Source organism: Branchiostoma belcheri, unplaced genomic scaffold (genome assembly GCF_001625305.1).
Source record: "Branchiostoma belcheri isolate BF01 breed outbred unplaced genomic scaffold, Haploidv18h27 scaffold140, whole genome shotgun sequence".
NCBI lineage: Eukaryota > Metazoa > Chordata > Leptocardii > Amphioxiformes > Branchiostomatidae > Branchiostoma > Branchiostoma belcheri.
In genome coordinates this window covers 297,282-314,302 of record NW_017802825.1, presented here as the reverse complement: position 1 = coordinate 314,302, position 17,021 = coordinate 297,282, and the positions used below count along the sequence as shown (strand labels likewise).

The 17,021-nt window shown below is 38.8% G+C and overlaps 1 protein-coding gene across 1 annotated transcript in view; it reads right to left on the bottom strand.

Annotated features, from left to right (window-relative positions):
• Nucleotides 1-17,021, bottom strand: part of LOC109464761 — a 50,363-nt gene that overhangs the window by 16,310 nt on the left and 17,032 nt on the right. Inside the window, exons 3-6 of the mRNA XM_019761835.1 lie at nucleotides 5,890-6,000; nucleotides 3,825-4,083; nucleotides 2,435-2,586; nucleotides 585-797 (exon numbers count right to left, since the gene is read on the bottom strand). Of these exons, the coding sequence (XP_019617394.1) occupies nucleotides 585-797; nucleotides 2,435-2,586; nucleotides 3,825-4,083; nucleotides 5,890-6,000 (735 nt within the window). The remainder of the gene's footprint in view (nucleotides 1-584; nucleotides 798-2,434; nucleotides 2,587-3,824; nucleotides 4,084-5,889; nucleotides 6,001-17,021) is intronic.

The window sequence follows — 17,021 nt, the reverse complement described above, 5'->3', positions numbered from 1 at the left end:
CCACTTGAATACAGACATACTGTCAGTATGGAAATGCTCTGTGCAGGTGTTAATCAAGTTAAATCCCAACAGCCAATCAGCAAGAAATGCTCTGTGCAGGTGGAAATGCTCTGTGCAGGTGTTAATCAAGTTAAATCCCAACAGCCAATCAGCAAGAAGTATAGAGGAAAGCTGCATGCCTATTGGTTGATGTCCTGCATTCCATTGTGATGACTCATGCCCAAACGTGGTAAACAAGGCACACTAACACAGTAATACATTTGCTATAACACAGCCAAAAAACTCAAATAAAACCATTCTAAAAGCCTGTATCACAATAATTTAAAAAAACGCCTAGGGGTATTTGCCCACTATACCTCCATACCAAATTTCAGGACCTTGGGCCCTAAAATGAAGAAGCTGAATCCATTTAAAAAATGGCAGGAGAAGGAGGAGGAGGAGAAGAAGAAACACCAGAAAAAGCAATATGGGTTCACCACCACTTCGTGGTGTGGTGAACCCATAATAAGGCAACGGCATCTTTGAGCCCCATGCCAAAGTATTGTCTTTAACATTGTGTATTACTTCTTGACAACATAACTTACTGCATGGGATGACGCCACATTCCTCCTGGCTACCGTCTTGAGTTAAGCAGAATGGCCGATCCAGACCGTCAGGGTTGCGGCAGTAATTGTTGTCCAGGTTGGCCCAGGAGTACTCGTCGGTGTCATAATCAGTCGACCACACCATACAATCTGCGCCGGATGCAGTTTTACTCCAATTTCCGCGGTAGTTTTTTCCATTGCCATGGTAGCAAACTAAGATAGACAATCAACAATGAAATAGCAGCTGATCTTAATAATCCCTAAAATCATTATTAATCAATTTAGTGAATTTTGTGTTTGCTTTTTAGACCCTAAAATTTGCCAATATTTCTTACTCCTATGTTTCTTTTTTGGGTATAACTTGATAGATTTTTCTTACAAGCTCTGTCGCTGGAGTCAATTTGAGTATTGCACCTGGTATTAACATTGATATTTGAATGAAAGCTTATCTGTGTTGGTAGAATCCATAGTTATAGAGTTTAAGCTTGTTTCAACACAAGAAAATAACTCACCATAAATTTTCGGTTGATCCCGTCAACATTCGTCAGATGTGTGATACAATCGCTGACTTTCCGGAAGTCGGGAATGGGCCCTGATGTAAATCGCCTGCTTCATGTCTCTCACAAAGTAGTCCTTCTCCGTGTCCAATATTCGTACCTAATCCAGTGTAACGGTGTGACCTGGAGACTCTATATGTAAGTATTGTGAAACTTCGGAGGTAGTAGAACTTGGGCGCCTGTGCTCCGAAAATATAGTTTTCTGTGATCGTTCCGTTTCAGCTATGTATGTTTCAAGGCACGGCCCCCTGATATTCTGTCCTGTACACTGTATGTGATATATCACCTCACACTTCTTTCTGGGTTTTGTTTTTGGGTGCCACTAACAGCTGTCGTAAGGTCCGAGTTGGTTTGAAACAAGTTTTTATGACGTGTGTATTCTCCGTAGGGCTTCTGATAGGTTCTTCATGTACGGTAAGACCATCAATCCTCTGTTTTGTCGCGTGAAAGAGTTCAGATTGTGGTTTCTAACAGAACTGGGTTTGGGAGTGGTTGCCTTATGTACAGCACACTTAGGGTAGACACAGTTTAATAAAGCTTTAGTAATGTGTTCTTTCTATGGTTGTCTATCCTGTGGGTAGGTGACATTGGTGTCGGCTCTATAGAACAATGTACGAATAACACCCAATTTATGCTCTAGTGGGTGATTAGAACTCAAGGTCAAATACTGGTCAGATTCTTATGTCCACTGAACCATCCTCTTGTTTTTTGTGACATATGTGATATATCACATACAGGACAGAATATCAGGGCCCTGAAACAAAACCCAGAAAGAAGTGTGAGGTGATATATCACATACAGTGTACAGGACAGAACATCAGGGGTCCGTGCTCTGAAACATGTATAGCTGAAACGGAACGATCACAGAAAACTATATTTTCGGAGCACAGGCGCCCAAGTTCTACTACCTCCGAAGTTTCACAATACTTACATATAGAGTCTCCAGGTCACACCGTTACACCGGATTAGGTACGAATATTGGACACGGAGGACTACTTTGTGAGAGACATGAAGCAGGCGATTTACATCAGGGCCCATTCCCGACTTCCGGAAAGTCAGCGATTGTATCACACATCTGACGAAGGTTGACTGCATAAAACTAAAAAGTTTTAGTGAGTTCTTTTCTTGTGTTGGAACAAGCTTTTAAGTTAACAGATATCAATGTTTGGTTGAATAGTTTAAAAATTCTATAACTAAACATTGATATCTGTTAACTTAAAAAAAAACATATCAAGGAAAATAGATACAAATTAGAGTTCGACTAAAATGATCATTTTAAACTTTACAATTTACCTTCGTTTGATTTCTTATCTGGATTAGGATTCCAACACCCGTGCTGCGAATGTGGAAACAAGTCACATGGAGGAAACGCTTTCTTTATTTGTTCATCAGCCTTGTTGAGCACTTCCTCACACCACGAACGGCACGGTACCAGTTGTGAACCCCTAAAAATCAAATTTACTATCAGCCCATGAGAATAGGACATTGACTACGTAACGGTTTGCTGCCTTACACAGATGTAGTAAGATGGGAGACTTCATAACCATTTACCCTTAACCCTATCTAGACTGGGGGGGGGGGCTTAAAGTGCCCGAGCCAACTTTGATGTCACATAGCGTCTGAACGGCTAGAGCTAGAACGGCCAAACTTGGTGACCTTTCCTAAAATATTGTTAGCAACAATTCTGTATCATTTGGGTAAGATAATGATTTTTTTGCGTTGGCATGGCAACGGGTATCTGACAGGCATTTGTTGCTCAATTTAGTAATTTTCGTTTCAACAATAGATTTTATGGGTTTTATGTCAAGTTACACATAGTTTCTAATATTCATAACATCCCATATAATTTCATGTAAATCTTATCATTAAAAATTCATAATTCATGCTAATTTGATGACGTCATTGGCCCAAATCCAAGATTGCGGACCATATCATTAGAGCAGGTATATATAGGTTATTTTTCTTGTAATTTTATCAAAACTTCAAAAAGTCTGTTTACAATGCATTTTAGGCTTCATCCTGAAAAAAATTTTTTTTTGAAAATTTAAGATTGGTGATCCAAAATGGCGGATAGCTTAAATATGCATGGCGTCATTTTATGACGTCACCGGCGTTGCTATGGGCAACATAAGACTTAGTACACCCTAATATACTGTCATAAACACTTTTGGTAATGTTATATTGTATACCATTTAGTTTTCAGGGAAGAACCTATCTAGACGGTTTTGGCCAATAAAATCACATTAATGACGTCATAATGACGTCATATTACGTCATAACAACATAAAAATTGTAGATATGATAACTTTTTTTAATAGTACACCACCCTCTAAAATTTGGTGGTCATACGACATACCGTTCTGGGGGGGGGGGTCAAATGAGCACATCACCCACCCACCCCCGTCCCACCAAGCCCAAAAAAGCCCGGTCTAGATAAGGTTAAAGATGACAGTCAATTTTCAGGATACGGCCACGGTCGTCGTACGATCGTCGCACGGTAGTACACTACTGAAGGCAAATTCAGCTGTTTTGTTACAAAATGACTGTCTTATTATTAGATCCTTCCCAGTGGTTAGTACTATCACAGCCTGCTTCAAAATCCTAAGACAGCAATACAAGGACGTACAATGAATGTGCGTGATCGTGTGAATTGCACTATAAGTTGGGTGTTGTTTCCACTCACGTGCATAATGTGGCGCTGTCTTCATCTGGAGACAGAGGGCAATGAGTTATGCTTCCTTTGACATTGCATTGTGGGAAAATGACTGTAGTTACAAAGTCTCGTAATTCCGGATGGTAGTTCTCTCCGAGGCCGTTAGAAGTGTTGAGCAGCTCCTGGACTGAAGGATTCAACATCGCCTCAAACGTCCCATGTCCAAGTTGGTTCGGCAACATTGTCAGTCTGTTGCTTGGACGGAAACCATCGGGAATAGACAGGCAGACTGAAATTAAGAACAAGTAAGTATCTCATATTTTATAACATCTAAGAGAATTATGAATAGTAAAAAGACATCTATGCTCAGTGGCTAAATAGCACTGAATAAACCTGCCCTTATGACACAAATAGAAACGTCCCTATTGGTGCAGATCAACCTATTTTAGCCAGCAAACTAGCATAGATTATTAATATCTTTAAATATATCATTTCTACCATTAAAATGGTAGTAATTATATATTATTATATAAAATGTTATTTATGTTAAAAAGGAAGTGTAATAAAACATAGAACCTAGAAAAATTTCTTGTTTGAACCAAAATTACTGATTTTTCCAAAACCTGCCTGTCAGAAACCCGTTGCCATGGCAACACAAAACAGAAACACAAAATCTAACTAATATGAAATTGTTGCCAGGTATTTCTTTAGGAAAAGGCACCAAATTTGTCGGTTCTAGGCAAGCCGTTTTTGCGCTATCCGAGATGAAAGTGAGCGCGGGCGTCAAAAGCCCTACCCCCCGTCTGAATAGGGTTAAGAAGAAAACTAACACATCACTAAAGTAAATACGTACACAAAACGTATAGGAATGGTAAAAAAAACGTAATTGCAAACAGTTGTGTTCTAGATACAAATGGATAAAAAAAAACTAATAAACGCAAACCAACTAGATATGATTAAAGAAACAGTCAAACGCTTTAGGTAGCTATTGTGTCCGTACAACTATATAAACATTAATCATTTATTAATATGCAAATGAGTGAAGACAAAAAAATGAAAAACCTATCATGAGTGACAATACATTATAAAGACTTTGGAGCAAAGTTTTGCAATATTCAGGTTTTGGTGTTCGTTAACCCTATCTAGACCGTGGGGGGGGGGTCTAAAGTGCCCGAGCCAACTTTGACGTCACGTAGCGTCTGAAAGGCAAACTTGGTGACTTTTCTTAGAATATTGTTGGCAACAATTCTGTTCATTGGAATAAGATAATATTTTTTGTGTTGCCATGGCAACGGGTTTCTGGCAGGCATTTTTGCTAAATTTAGTAATTTTAGGGTATAGAATTTTCTTCTTACACAACCAGTAAGGTTCTCACCTGCTTACGTTTCGATGTCTATCAGACACCTTCCTCAGAGCTTCTGACTGGAGTTCTGCAACTCGCCGCTATTTAACGCCAATGTAGGTGCAGAACTCCAGTCAGAAGCTCTGAGGAAGGTGTCTGATAGACATCGAAACGTAAGCAGGTGAGAACCTTACTGGTTGTGTAAGAAGAAAATTCTATACCCTAAGTATCTTCCAACCTGATGAAATTATTTACGGAATTTAGTAATTTTAGTTTCAACAATAGAATTAATGGGTTTTATGTCATGTTACACAGTTTCTAATATTAATAACATCCCATATAATTTTATGTTAATTTTATACTAAAAAATGCATAATTTATGCTAATTTGATGACGTCATTGGCCAAAATCCAAGATGGCGGACCATATCATTAGAACAGGTATATACAGGTTATTTTCCTTATAATTTCATCAAAACTTTTTACAAAAAAGGTTCATATGGCGGATACCTTAAATATGCATGACGTCATTTTATGTTGATATGATGAATTTTTACTATTAAACCATTCTCTGAAAATTTGGTGGTCAAATGAGCCCCCCCCCCCCTCCGTCCCGCCAAGCTCAAAAAAGCCCGGTCTAGATAGGGTTAAGTAAAAATGCGCCATGTCTAAAACATAGAACACTCCAATTTTACGTAATGAGCCATTGCCAGTAAACTGTGGTATATAATATAATTAGGTATACTTTACTTACCACAATCTTCCTCGTCACTACCGTCCAAGCAGTCCAGATGTCCGTCACAACGCCACCATGACAGGATACATCTGTCTACACAGTAGAAGTACCCCAGAGGACAGCGCGCCTCTGTGTGGGTCAAAGTTATATTTGTAAATTTAACGATCAAAACGTATCTTTGCTGATACGAACAATAATGACACTTGTTGCGATAAGTGGTCACAGTGTTTGTTCAATGATGCTCACCTTTACAAACTTTTAAACACCCCTTATTATGAAATTCCAGGAACTTACCATTGTTTAACTATAACATTTTTCTTAATAATTATACAAATTAAGTTAATTTACATGATCAATGTCTGCCTGTGATTCCCTCGTTCTTGATTACTGTAATGCCACAAGTTTTAATAGTCCTATCAATTAATCAATCACCAAATCGATCAATCAATCAATATTTATTCAAATGACTGGCAGACGAGAGTCTGAATTTAGCTGTTCTTACAAACAGCATCCTAAAATTATACGTTAAACTATACTAATGGCTAAAAATTACATAATTTACACGATAATAACACAAACTCGTAAGAGAGCTATAATGCCTCTTTACACAACAAGTAGACGTAAAGGTCAATGCGACAAGGCTATAGATGGGCTTTGTTAAAGGTTTCACACACTTAAATGATATGAGAGCAGATACTGAACTAATTAACTAGCGTTTAACAGATGAACAATGTAAGGGATGGGTGACTTTGTACCTTTCTGTGCTGCAATATGGTATTTCAAACGTCTGTGCAGAACGCGCTCTTCTACAGGAGATATTCTGCCTTACTGGGGTCAGAGTTCAAGAGTGATTTTGCAAATGTTCTACAGAATGTGAGGTGTCGGTCGGCCAGGGAGTAAGTAAGTGCTATGTCGTAACTGGAATTCTGTGATCACAGAATGATTTTGCAGGCCCTTACTTGGATTCGTTGTAGTGTCTTTGATTGTTTACAGGTTAGTGCTGGATGCCATACAGGTACAGCGTATACAGTGTGGGACGTACGTACATCGTGTAGACACACCGCATCTCTTCAGCCTACGTAACATGTAAAGTCTCCTGTTGGAAGATTTAACCATGTTGTCAACTTGATGGTCCCATTTCAAATTACTCTGGATGGTCGTGCCTAAAACTTTCTAGGGGTTGTCCACTTATAAACTGGGGTTCTGGAGGGGGAAGGGCTCTCGCGAAGCAGACTTAAAGAACTTTACTTTTCCTCAGGTTTAAAGACATCTGAAGACATTTAAAGACCCAAATGTTCAGGCTGTCGAGAGCGGGTGGAAGCGTACATGGTTGACGTATTAACCGGGTTTCTGCAATGTTCATATCATCTACATACTTCCAACGGTTGGTCACTTCTAGGACTGCCGCATCAATTAATGCTGTAAAAACAACTGGACCAAGTAAGGTTCCCTGCGCTACTCCGCAGGTGAGGTTAAGCCAGTCCAAAGTAGCACCATGGTAAGAAACCCTCTGCCGTCGGTTAGTCATAAAGCTGCAGATCCAAGGTATCACTGCCGGGCGAACACCTGCGTTAAGCAGGGGCGGAATAGCTATTGTATGATCCACTTTTTGAAGGCCTTAGACAGGTCAGTGATGAAAATCATGTAATGCAGATCATTTTTAGAATTTCTGTAAAAATTATGCAAATTACATCAATATTGGCATGATTGTCACATAATTATGTCAAGCATCACTTAAGCTACCTACATGAAAAATCACGACGATCCGTCAACCAGTTCTTGAGTTTTCTTCTTTTGAGTGTTATCAAACGACCCTGCAGTTTCAGAGTAGGCCGCTAGGGGGCTTAAACTCACGTCACTTCTTCTCCAAAATAAGAGCTACCCATTATTAACATTTCGTGATCCTAGCATGTCTAGGTCATGGGTTATGAAAACCGGAAATTTAGTACTATAAGGATCCGTAAAGGGGTCCAAAATCTTATCATTTTAGGTCTCATCAAGAGCTCTTCACCTACTAAATACTAAGTTAATCCATTAAAGCCTTCTCAAGTTGTCGTTTTTGCAGACACACACGAACGCCTCTGAAAAAATAACCTTATTGTTGAAGGTAAATATCAACAAAATCCAGTCGGGCCATCTTAAGTTATAGTGACACCAAATCAATAAGAATTCCGAGACTCATACCTCCATGAAATTTATGATTTTTATGAATGTTTTTATTTGTCTCATTGACTATGGATATAAGGTCATAATTAGCATCTAGTTTTATTTATGGTTTTCTAAATTCAAATGACAATATTTTCGTGTACTCTCCTTTGTCATACTTCATTTCAACATGTCCTCATTTATTATGCAAATGACCTCTACATTAACATAATATATGCACAGTGGTGTTAAGTAACTTACACATGTCACAAGGTATAAAATTCCCATCATTAACCTATAAGGAATTTTCACAGAATGTTCACATTAATTATGCAAATTAGGTCCTCATTTGCATAATTAGTATCTGTTGATGTTTCGCCTGCCAAAGATTAAATAGATTACATGTATAAAAGTACCGTTATATAAAACACTGTAATTATGGTCTCGGATTTTGGATCCGGCGGACACCGGATATATATATATATACCCGAGGTTTATTTTACTTTCCTATTTTTGACTGAACAATTATTTTACTACTACAAACCGAGCATGTCTACGAGAAAGTTACAACCTGGAAAAACAAAGGACAGCCGCCAGGAGGACAAAACGACATTTGCCTTTGTCTTTCCGACATTGTCTAAAGTTATGCTGACTACATATGTGGAACCAAAAAAACAGACGCAATGCACAACAATGCACACAACAACTCTTCAATGTTGAAAAAAATGGAAAGCACAAACCGGGATATTTTGAGCCTGACCTGATAAAGAGACTTGACAGATGAACTTCCTGTCGGCGCGGGTACATAGTCCATCGTTCCATGTGTTCTGTTCGGGCCCGCCTTCGGGATAGTACTCGGCACAGTCCTCGTTACCGCTGTTGTTGGGCTCTCCTGGGCCCCAAGAACTGAATGTGCCCAGAGGAACGTTATCGTCCCACATCCAATCCCCCTCCTGGTGGTCATCGGTCAGTCCAAAACGGAACGAACCTTTGCTGTCGAGGCTATTTTTTAGATCGATGAGGAACTCGTTGGTAGTGGTGTCGCGGGGCATGGCAAGGGTTCCCCCGTCTGAAGAACACCTATTGACTGCATCGTTGTAGGTTGTCCTGTCGTTGAAGGCCTTGTAGCACAGCTGATTACGTTGATAGTAAACGTACTCATCTGGGCAACCTATTTCGGAACGAATAAGTTTATCATTTCAACAGCAGCTACCTGCAATTGTGCTTGATACACTCTTTAGACAATAGCCATTTTGATGGAAGATCGAAGCAGTGAATAATTATGAGTTACAACGGAATGACTGCATTTTGAAATACATGACGTATTATGTGGTATACATGACGCATCGATCCAGAAAACGGGGCGTATAGTCCCCTGGCGGTTTTACGTAATTTTGACACGGAACTGATGCCATATAACGTCATGTTTGCAAAACGTATGGGCGTACGTACGTACATGTGGTTCTGCAAACAAAGCAGCAGCAATTTCCACACAAATTAAACTGTTTATGACATCATTTCTATGTCAACATTACTTATGCTAAAAATGTCACGTTTCTGGATCTATACGTCCCGTTTTGGGGCCAAAACGTCACGTATACCATGCATTCCCTCACGTATGGCAAAATGTTTGGATACGTTGCAGAATGATGTACGTAACGTATATGTTTGTACGTACCTTTTGCCATACGTGAAGTATGACATGACATACCTGATGCATTGAACTCAAACTTACGATTTTAGTTACGATTTCGAAACGGAAATTAACGTTTAAAAGTACGTAATTTAGACACAAAAATGTTATCATGTCACATAATACCCTTTTATTATATCATAACTATGCCAAGTAAATGTAGCCAAGACCTACCTAAAAAGACTTGAAATTCACAAAAGGTCAGTGTTCGGTAGGGTCCGGGAAGACGGACGCCCACGTACCGGCCCCTCATCCCCTGACATGAGACGGAAATGGACCGCTGGTTCACGTCAATTTCATGATCACCACCACACTTAGGGTTCGTGCTGACCTGGTCGGAATCCCCAATGTGGATGTTGAAGGGGTTGAGTTGTTCCTGACAACAGTCTTGGCGATTGAAGATTGTGACCCTGTTTTTATTGAAAACAAAGCCATAGCAATGGAGTTTTATAATTATATAAGGCCACACCAATTTAATTTGTTGGTTCTCGGATTTTTTCAGGAAAAAAATGAAGCGACAGGGCGAAAAAAAAAAAGCTGTGAAGTCTAGATGGTAAAGCCAGGGCTGGAATAGGGGCCCGGGGGCTCTCGTGTTGAATGAAAGGTACAAGGTACAGTATACAGAAAAGCAAAAAAATATATATATATATATTTAATTACTGCTATGTATGCATATGTTGCTCTTTTCATAACCATGATCTTATTTCCACCTAACAGTTACATGTATTTGATTTTATTAAGTTATGATAATGATGATGTCTTAACAGGGCTACAATCCTGGATTGTATAAACTAAAAAATAGTCTGAATAGCAGTCTCAATAGCTAAATCGGTTCAGAATAATATATTGGGTTCGCTCATCACATAACAAGGACAACATAGGATACTAGTTCATCAAACCATGCAAGGACATCAAACCCACCGGCAGAAAGTTGTTTTGGTTCCAGCTCAAGTTCTGCAAATTTTTCCACCCCTAGAATTTCAACACCAGAAATTCTGACAACATCATAAATTGTGGCTTTCCTACATCTCCGGCCACTATTATTTTCTTACTTCTTGAAGCCTACATTCAAGCAAGGAGGTTTAATAGCAACTTGGACGAAGTTTCTTCTCTCAAAACTGACCGCCATTTTGTTATGCAAAATAGAGCCCTTCTATTGGTTCCCATACGTCACATGACCAACTGGTAAGAGAGACACCTATCATCCCTTGATAAAACTGCAGGTTTTGGTGGTGTGATCTATTTTTTGACAACTCCTCTGGGGCGGAGCCTATGAGAAATTGATTTTTTTTTTTCATTCTGCGAAATCTGATAGCGGCGATTCCGAGAACCAACAAATTAAATTGGTGTGGCCTAATGTAATACAATACAATACAATATCGTACCGAGAAGGTCCTGGGACTTGCGTCCTACGACCTTTATTTGCCAAGGCAAGTATTGATTAACACACCTACATGAAACAGACTATAGAGTATAATTTGTAGACTGTTGCTACTAAATGTACAATTAAGTTCAGTAAGTTCACATTTTACTAACCTAAATGGAAAGTAAAAAATTTTAATGTTTTATTTTCACTAGAGCACACTTTGAATACGTCAAAGAAATACTCAGCGCAAAAAGGTTGGAAACTTACATTTGATTAATAATATTTCGGTTAATGTTTAATAAATGGAGTTATACATCATTAGAAAGCTTGTTTATTAATATTTACATTGATTCTTTGTCTGCATTTCATGCTTACGTATATCAGTTGGTGAAACATACAAGTTGTACACTTACCTGCCAACCCTATACCACTGACCAAGATCCACCCACCAGCTTGGATCAGTCTCTCCCCCATCAGCAGTATGTGTACAGGAGCCAGGCTGAGCGAAGCCATCAGTGTTCCCGTCTACAGCTCGTCCTGCTGTCTCGCTTGTGGTACGGGTGCTGGTTTGAAAAGATGGCTTCCCCAGGGCGATATTGACACCTGTATCAGGTGAGAAGACTATTATCTTCAGTGTAATGTACGTACCGTCTTCTTGTTTATACTTACCGTACGTTCCTCATGCGGAGATTTTTAAGTGAATAAAGACGATCGGAGGCGTTTTTGTGCATATAAAACAACGGCTAATTCATAATGAAATATTAGGAAAACATGTTTCACTAAATCATTACAAGTTAGTCATAGGAGAGTATAGGTATATGCAGGTCGAGCGCCGGGAATTTTGTAGAGATATTTGCCTTCGTCAGAACGGTTTAAATGAATTTAGCGGCATAACTCGCGAAGGCATGGGTTATTGATGTTCGTGTTTTTTGACAGGCAGGATACCGTTCAGGACACCAAGATCAAGTGAAAAATGGACTTCGTGGGAGGTCGGGTCCCTACGTTACAGCTGTGGACCTATTGTGTTTTTCGTTTGTTATCAGGATAACGTGACGTTTTTTTTTACGTCCGTATTTTTTACATGGAAATGATGCCACTAGTAGTCGTATGGCCTGGATACGTGACGTTTTGAAAAAAAATATGAAATTTGACACCAAAACATTAAGTTTTCTGTGTTCGTGATGTTCCTGGAGAAAGGAGACAAAATTCCAACATATTCCAAAACATATCTGGAGCACGTTTCGGAATATTCCATATCGTGGCTAGAGAAAGGACTATCTATCTATCTATCTATCTATCTATCTATCTATCTATCTATCTATCTATCTATCTATCTATCTATCTATCTATCTATCTATCTATCTATCTATATCTATCTATTTAAATTTGATCTATCATGATATATAGGAGGATATTTATCGCCAAATCTGGTAGTTTACTAGTAACTGTTTAGTTTTTCCGCGGCCATGGGGGTAACTCAACATCCCCATATATGCTAGCTGGGCCGTTCAGACCACATTTCTAACTAAATTATTAGTGTATTACAAGCTTATGTACATAACCAAGTATCACATGATTCAATCAGCGGAAAAAATGAGAAACTAATACGAGAGCGACCGAACAAGAACCACGCACCGGTGGTGATAAAATCATGCCAGGTTAATCATTCAAGATTGACAGCTTGGCCAGTCACTTTTTGGAACTTTACGAATCGTGGTCCAGCTGTGCTGTGATTTGGAATAAAACGTTTTGAAAGCCTGCCACATTCCAAAACGCGATCCATTCCAAAACAAGATTTGGACTAACATGTTTTGGAATGTAACAACGGCCGTCTTCCTCGATTCGGACAGGTATAGGTTGTTAAGAACAGGGCAATGGGTGCCACCTTGCATGAGCGATCACACAACAAGATAATAGAAGTTTATTGCAAATTCTTGCCCGGGGGGCTAATTGCAGATTACAAACATAAAAGAACAATGAAACGTAGTATAAAATAACTAAAATCTACATGATGAAAGGTAGTTGTCTAGAGCTATAGCTATGTCTAAAACTATGTCTAAGGGGTTTGACTTCTCTTTTTTAGACTACGGAAGACGTAATGTCCCACCTTTTCTAAAATTAGTGGGTTTTGGGAAGTTAAAAGAAGAATAGTTTTTTCTTGGTCTGTAAGTTTAGTAAAATTGGGATAAATTGTAGAAGTTTGAATAGTTAACTCATTTCGAGCGTTGCTATGAAAGGAACAATTTGAGATAAAGTGTATTTCGTCTTCCACAGCCTTTGCATTACAATATTTACACATTCGTTCACATACAGGTAGCCTTCTATACCGGCCTCTCTCTATCTCCAAAGGATGGGCGCTAACTCTAATTTTGCTAATGGCTGAGCGCAAGATAATGAAGATAATGAGGTTTTTATTTCCGTCCTGTAACACTATCTAGACTGGGCTGAGAAGGGAGCATTGCCCCCCCCCCCAGATCTCGTGAACGGTATATTTTATGGCCATTAATTTTTAGAGAGTGTACTAGTGATAATCAATAATAACAATAATTTTGATGTCGTTCTGGCATAAAAGAACATCATTATGACGACATTCATATGGGTTTTATTGCTTAAAACCGTTTGGATAAGCACGTCGGCAGAACGCACTGCGCCTGCGCAGAACACTGTATTTTCACGTTTTTCGCTGGATTTTTGGTCAACGTTGCATTAAAATTTTGTCTGTTGCAGAGGATTTTTTTCCAAGATAATATTTGGAAACTACAGACGCAATGTTTTCCTTATATGCGCGAATAAGACCGTATATGAGACGTTCTGCCAAAGTACTATATACATGTTTCCTGCAGGTGCAGTACGTTCTGCCGACGATTTTACCATAGCAACACCAATGACATCATATAATGACGCCATGCATATTTAAACTATCCGCCATATAGAATCGTCTATATTTAATTTTCAAAAATACTTCATTTTTTAAATAAACCCTAACATTTTCATCGCATCCGCTACATTCTCGTCAATCCTCGCGCTGATTTTACTCAAAACTACACATGAAACATGAAACTGTTCATTGCAAACGTATGTCTCAATATATCCAAATTAAAGATCGTTATATTTACAATATTTACAAAACTGTCCGGCATTTCTGGGCGCAAGTTACGAAGCGCCACCTTCCACTCGAGTGCGGGAGATTGCGGGACCTCCTGCGGGATATTGCGGGACGTCTCGTGGAATATCGCGGTAAGCTTTCCTGTTCCAGCATTGGAATGCGGGGCATGAACGCTTCTTTTATCTTAAAAATCAACAGTTTGCATTATGCAATTGAAAATCCTAACCAATAATGTATGGGATAGCCATCTAACTGTCACTTCATACTATAATTATATCAATGTAAATAATTGTTTTCCCTTGTGTTTCTCCTTCTTTCCCTGCCATATCGTAAAATGTGGTGAAGCCATCAGCCACATTTGCTCTAAAAGAAATGTCGGCCTTTCTATTTTTTGGCGTCTTTGCTTGTACATTCTCGCTGAAAGGGAATATTGTAGAAAATGTATCGAAAATTTAAAAAAGATAGAGTTCGGAGGGCTCATGCCTTCGACAGTGTGATATTGTTTTGGTGGGTGTTGTGTATGTGTATGGTGTAGGTTTCTTGAAGATGATTATCGTAGTTACATGTATAGTGGCCAGAGAGTCCTTTTGTGAACAAAGCAACATACTATTTGCCTAGCCTGTACAATGTCTTTCTACCGTAGAATTCGGCTGCTACGTATTTCTTACATCGTTTTTACCTGTAGTTAACGACATTAGCTCATCTTGATGTAATATTGCTCAGATATGGGAAGTAGTCTGTAATTAACCTGGAAGTCCGGAATTACTGGAGGCTGTTTTCTAAGAAGCAGCATTACAAAATGTTACAAAATGACAAACTTAACCACCTACAGTCATATATCCAAATATGCTCTTTTAGGCTGGAGTCTGTCTTGTTTGTTTGTTTGTTTGTTTGTTTGTTTCAATCCCCATTAGTGCTTAAAATCACTATTCTTCCTGGGGTCAATAAAATGAAACATAAATAACAAAACTTGCACATAATGATGATTACAAAATAATAATGTAACTTTAAAATCAAAAGGAGAGGTCAGAGGTCGACCTAAAAAAGCACAAAATAATATGAAAATAATCCAGCATTATACGTAAACAACAAAGGTGCCCACAAAATTAACAAAGGTATAAATTACATAAATAACTAAATAGAACATAATGTCCAACTGATCATAATTCCAAAGATAAATATAACAAATTGATCAGCCATTAAAATAACTGAAAGGTAGCAGCAGAGACAAAATAACTTATACAAAATCAAATAAAACATTCTATACAATAAGAGATCTGGTGTAGCTTATGTTTTTTCAATTTTTTTTCCAATTTTATTAAGAATAGTCAACATAGCAGGGGTACATAGTACTCCTGAATTGTGTGGACTTTACATATTATTAAGTATAAGAAACGCACAAGACAATTACATACAAGAGTGGGACATGAAACAAATGTTTGTTACCACCATAGGCTCAATGATGAGGATTTGCTTTGAGTCATAGCCCAATCTCTTATTCTTGTTTTGAATACAGCACAGTCGGTTGTGATTAAGTTAATACGTAGTGTGCTATACGCTTTTGTGCATCTGTAAAGAAATGATCTAGTCAGGGCTTTGGTTCTGGGTTTGGGTAGTGTGAAGCCTCCTTTGTTTGACAATCTGGTGTTGTGTTGGTGTGAGATATGAGTGGTACTAACTCTGCTCTATATACTCTATGGTTGTTTGACTGTGACAAGTTTGTCGAAGGCACTTAAGGTGGTGGCGTACATTCTCTCCTTGACAGATTGCCACTTGAGCCTAGAGTCTAGATCATCAGAACTAGTGAGTTGTGTTAATATTGCAACACAATTTCTGAAAATATATTCGGTATAAAGGGGAACGAAAAACCAGTACCTCAGACTGTAGACAGTTTTAGGTCAGTCAGGGCAGCTTAGGGGCCTTAGGAGGTCAAGCTGTCAAATGTTGCAGGGAGGAGCATACGTGCATATTTGCAGAAATACTAATTAATATAAAGAATTTTGTCAAATTGCAACTCAAAAGGTTTGTTTGCAGTTTGTATATACATGTAGATATGAGTTTAAAAATAGGAAGGCAGTCCCAAATCACAAGTGCACAGTCCGGAGACATTGTTACACATTGGCAGTGCACAATTGATACAGTATCAATGCTTACTTTTAAAAAAATGTACTGATGGTGAATAAAGTTGACTGATTGGTTTATGCTTGTCCCAATGATTTCCTAAACAAGGTGTAGAGACCAGTCCACTGACATGATTGCTGTGTCAGTCAGGAACCAAAACCCACAACGTCCCCACAGTTGGGACTTGCTTGCACTCCAGGCATCCTGCCATCTTATAGAAGCAACCAGACATTTGTTGGTAACAAGAGGAGAAAAATTTTCTCCACCTTCCACCACCATAATTGTGACTTTCCTGAGGTGGGACTGTGGAACTTGTTGAGTTTGTCACTGTATTTTGACAGTAAACAGTGTTTATCACACTCCTGACCCAAATTTGTCACCAACATCTTGAGTGCTAACTACCCTGAGTCAGGACTTACTTAAACAAACAATAGGACTCTTGTGCCACAGCCGCATGCTGGATCTGAAACACAAGGAGCCCTGTGACAGCTCATTGTGTTTCCATGGGCGGAGAAGTTGGTCACGGATTATCTATATGTTTTCCAGTGTGTTTCCTCAAATCCCTGCGTGTTTCCTTTAGTCCAACAGTGGAAACATAGGGGAAACACATTCTAGTATGTTTCCACTGTACGGCATAGGTTTGCGAGGGTATAAAGTAATGTTTACCAAATAGTAAAAAAAAAACATGCACTTTGAATGCTGTGTCATGGTCCACTAAT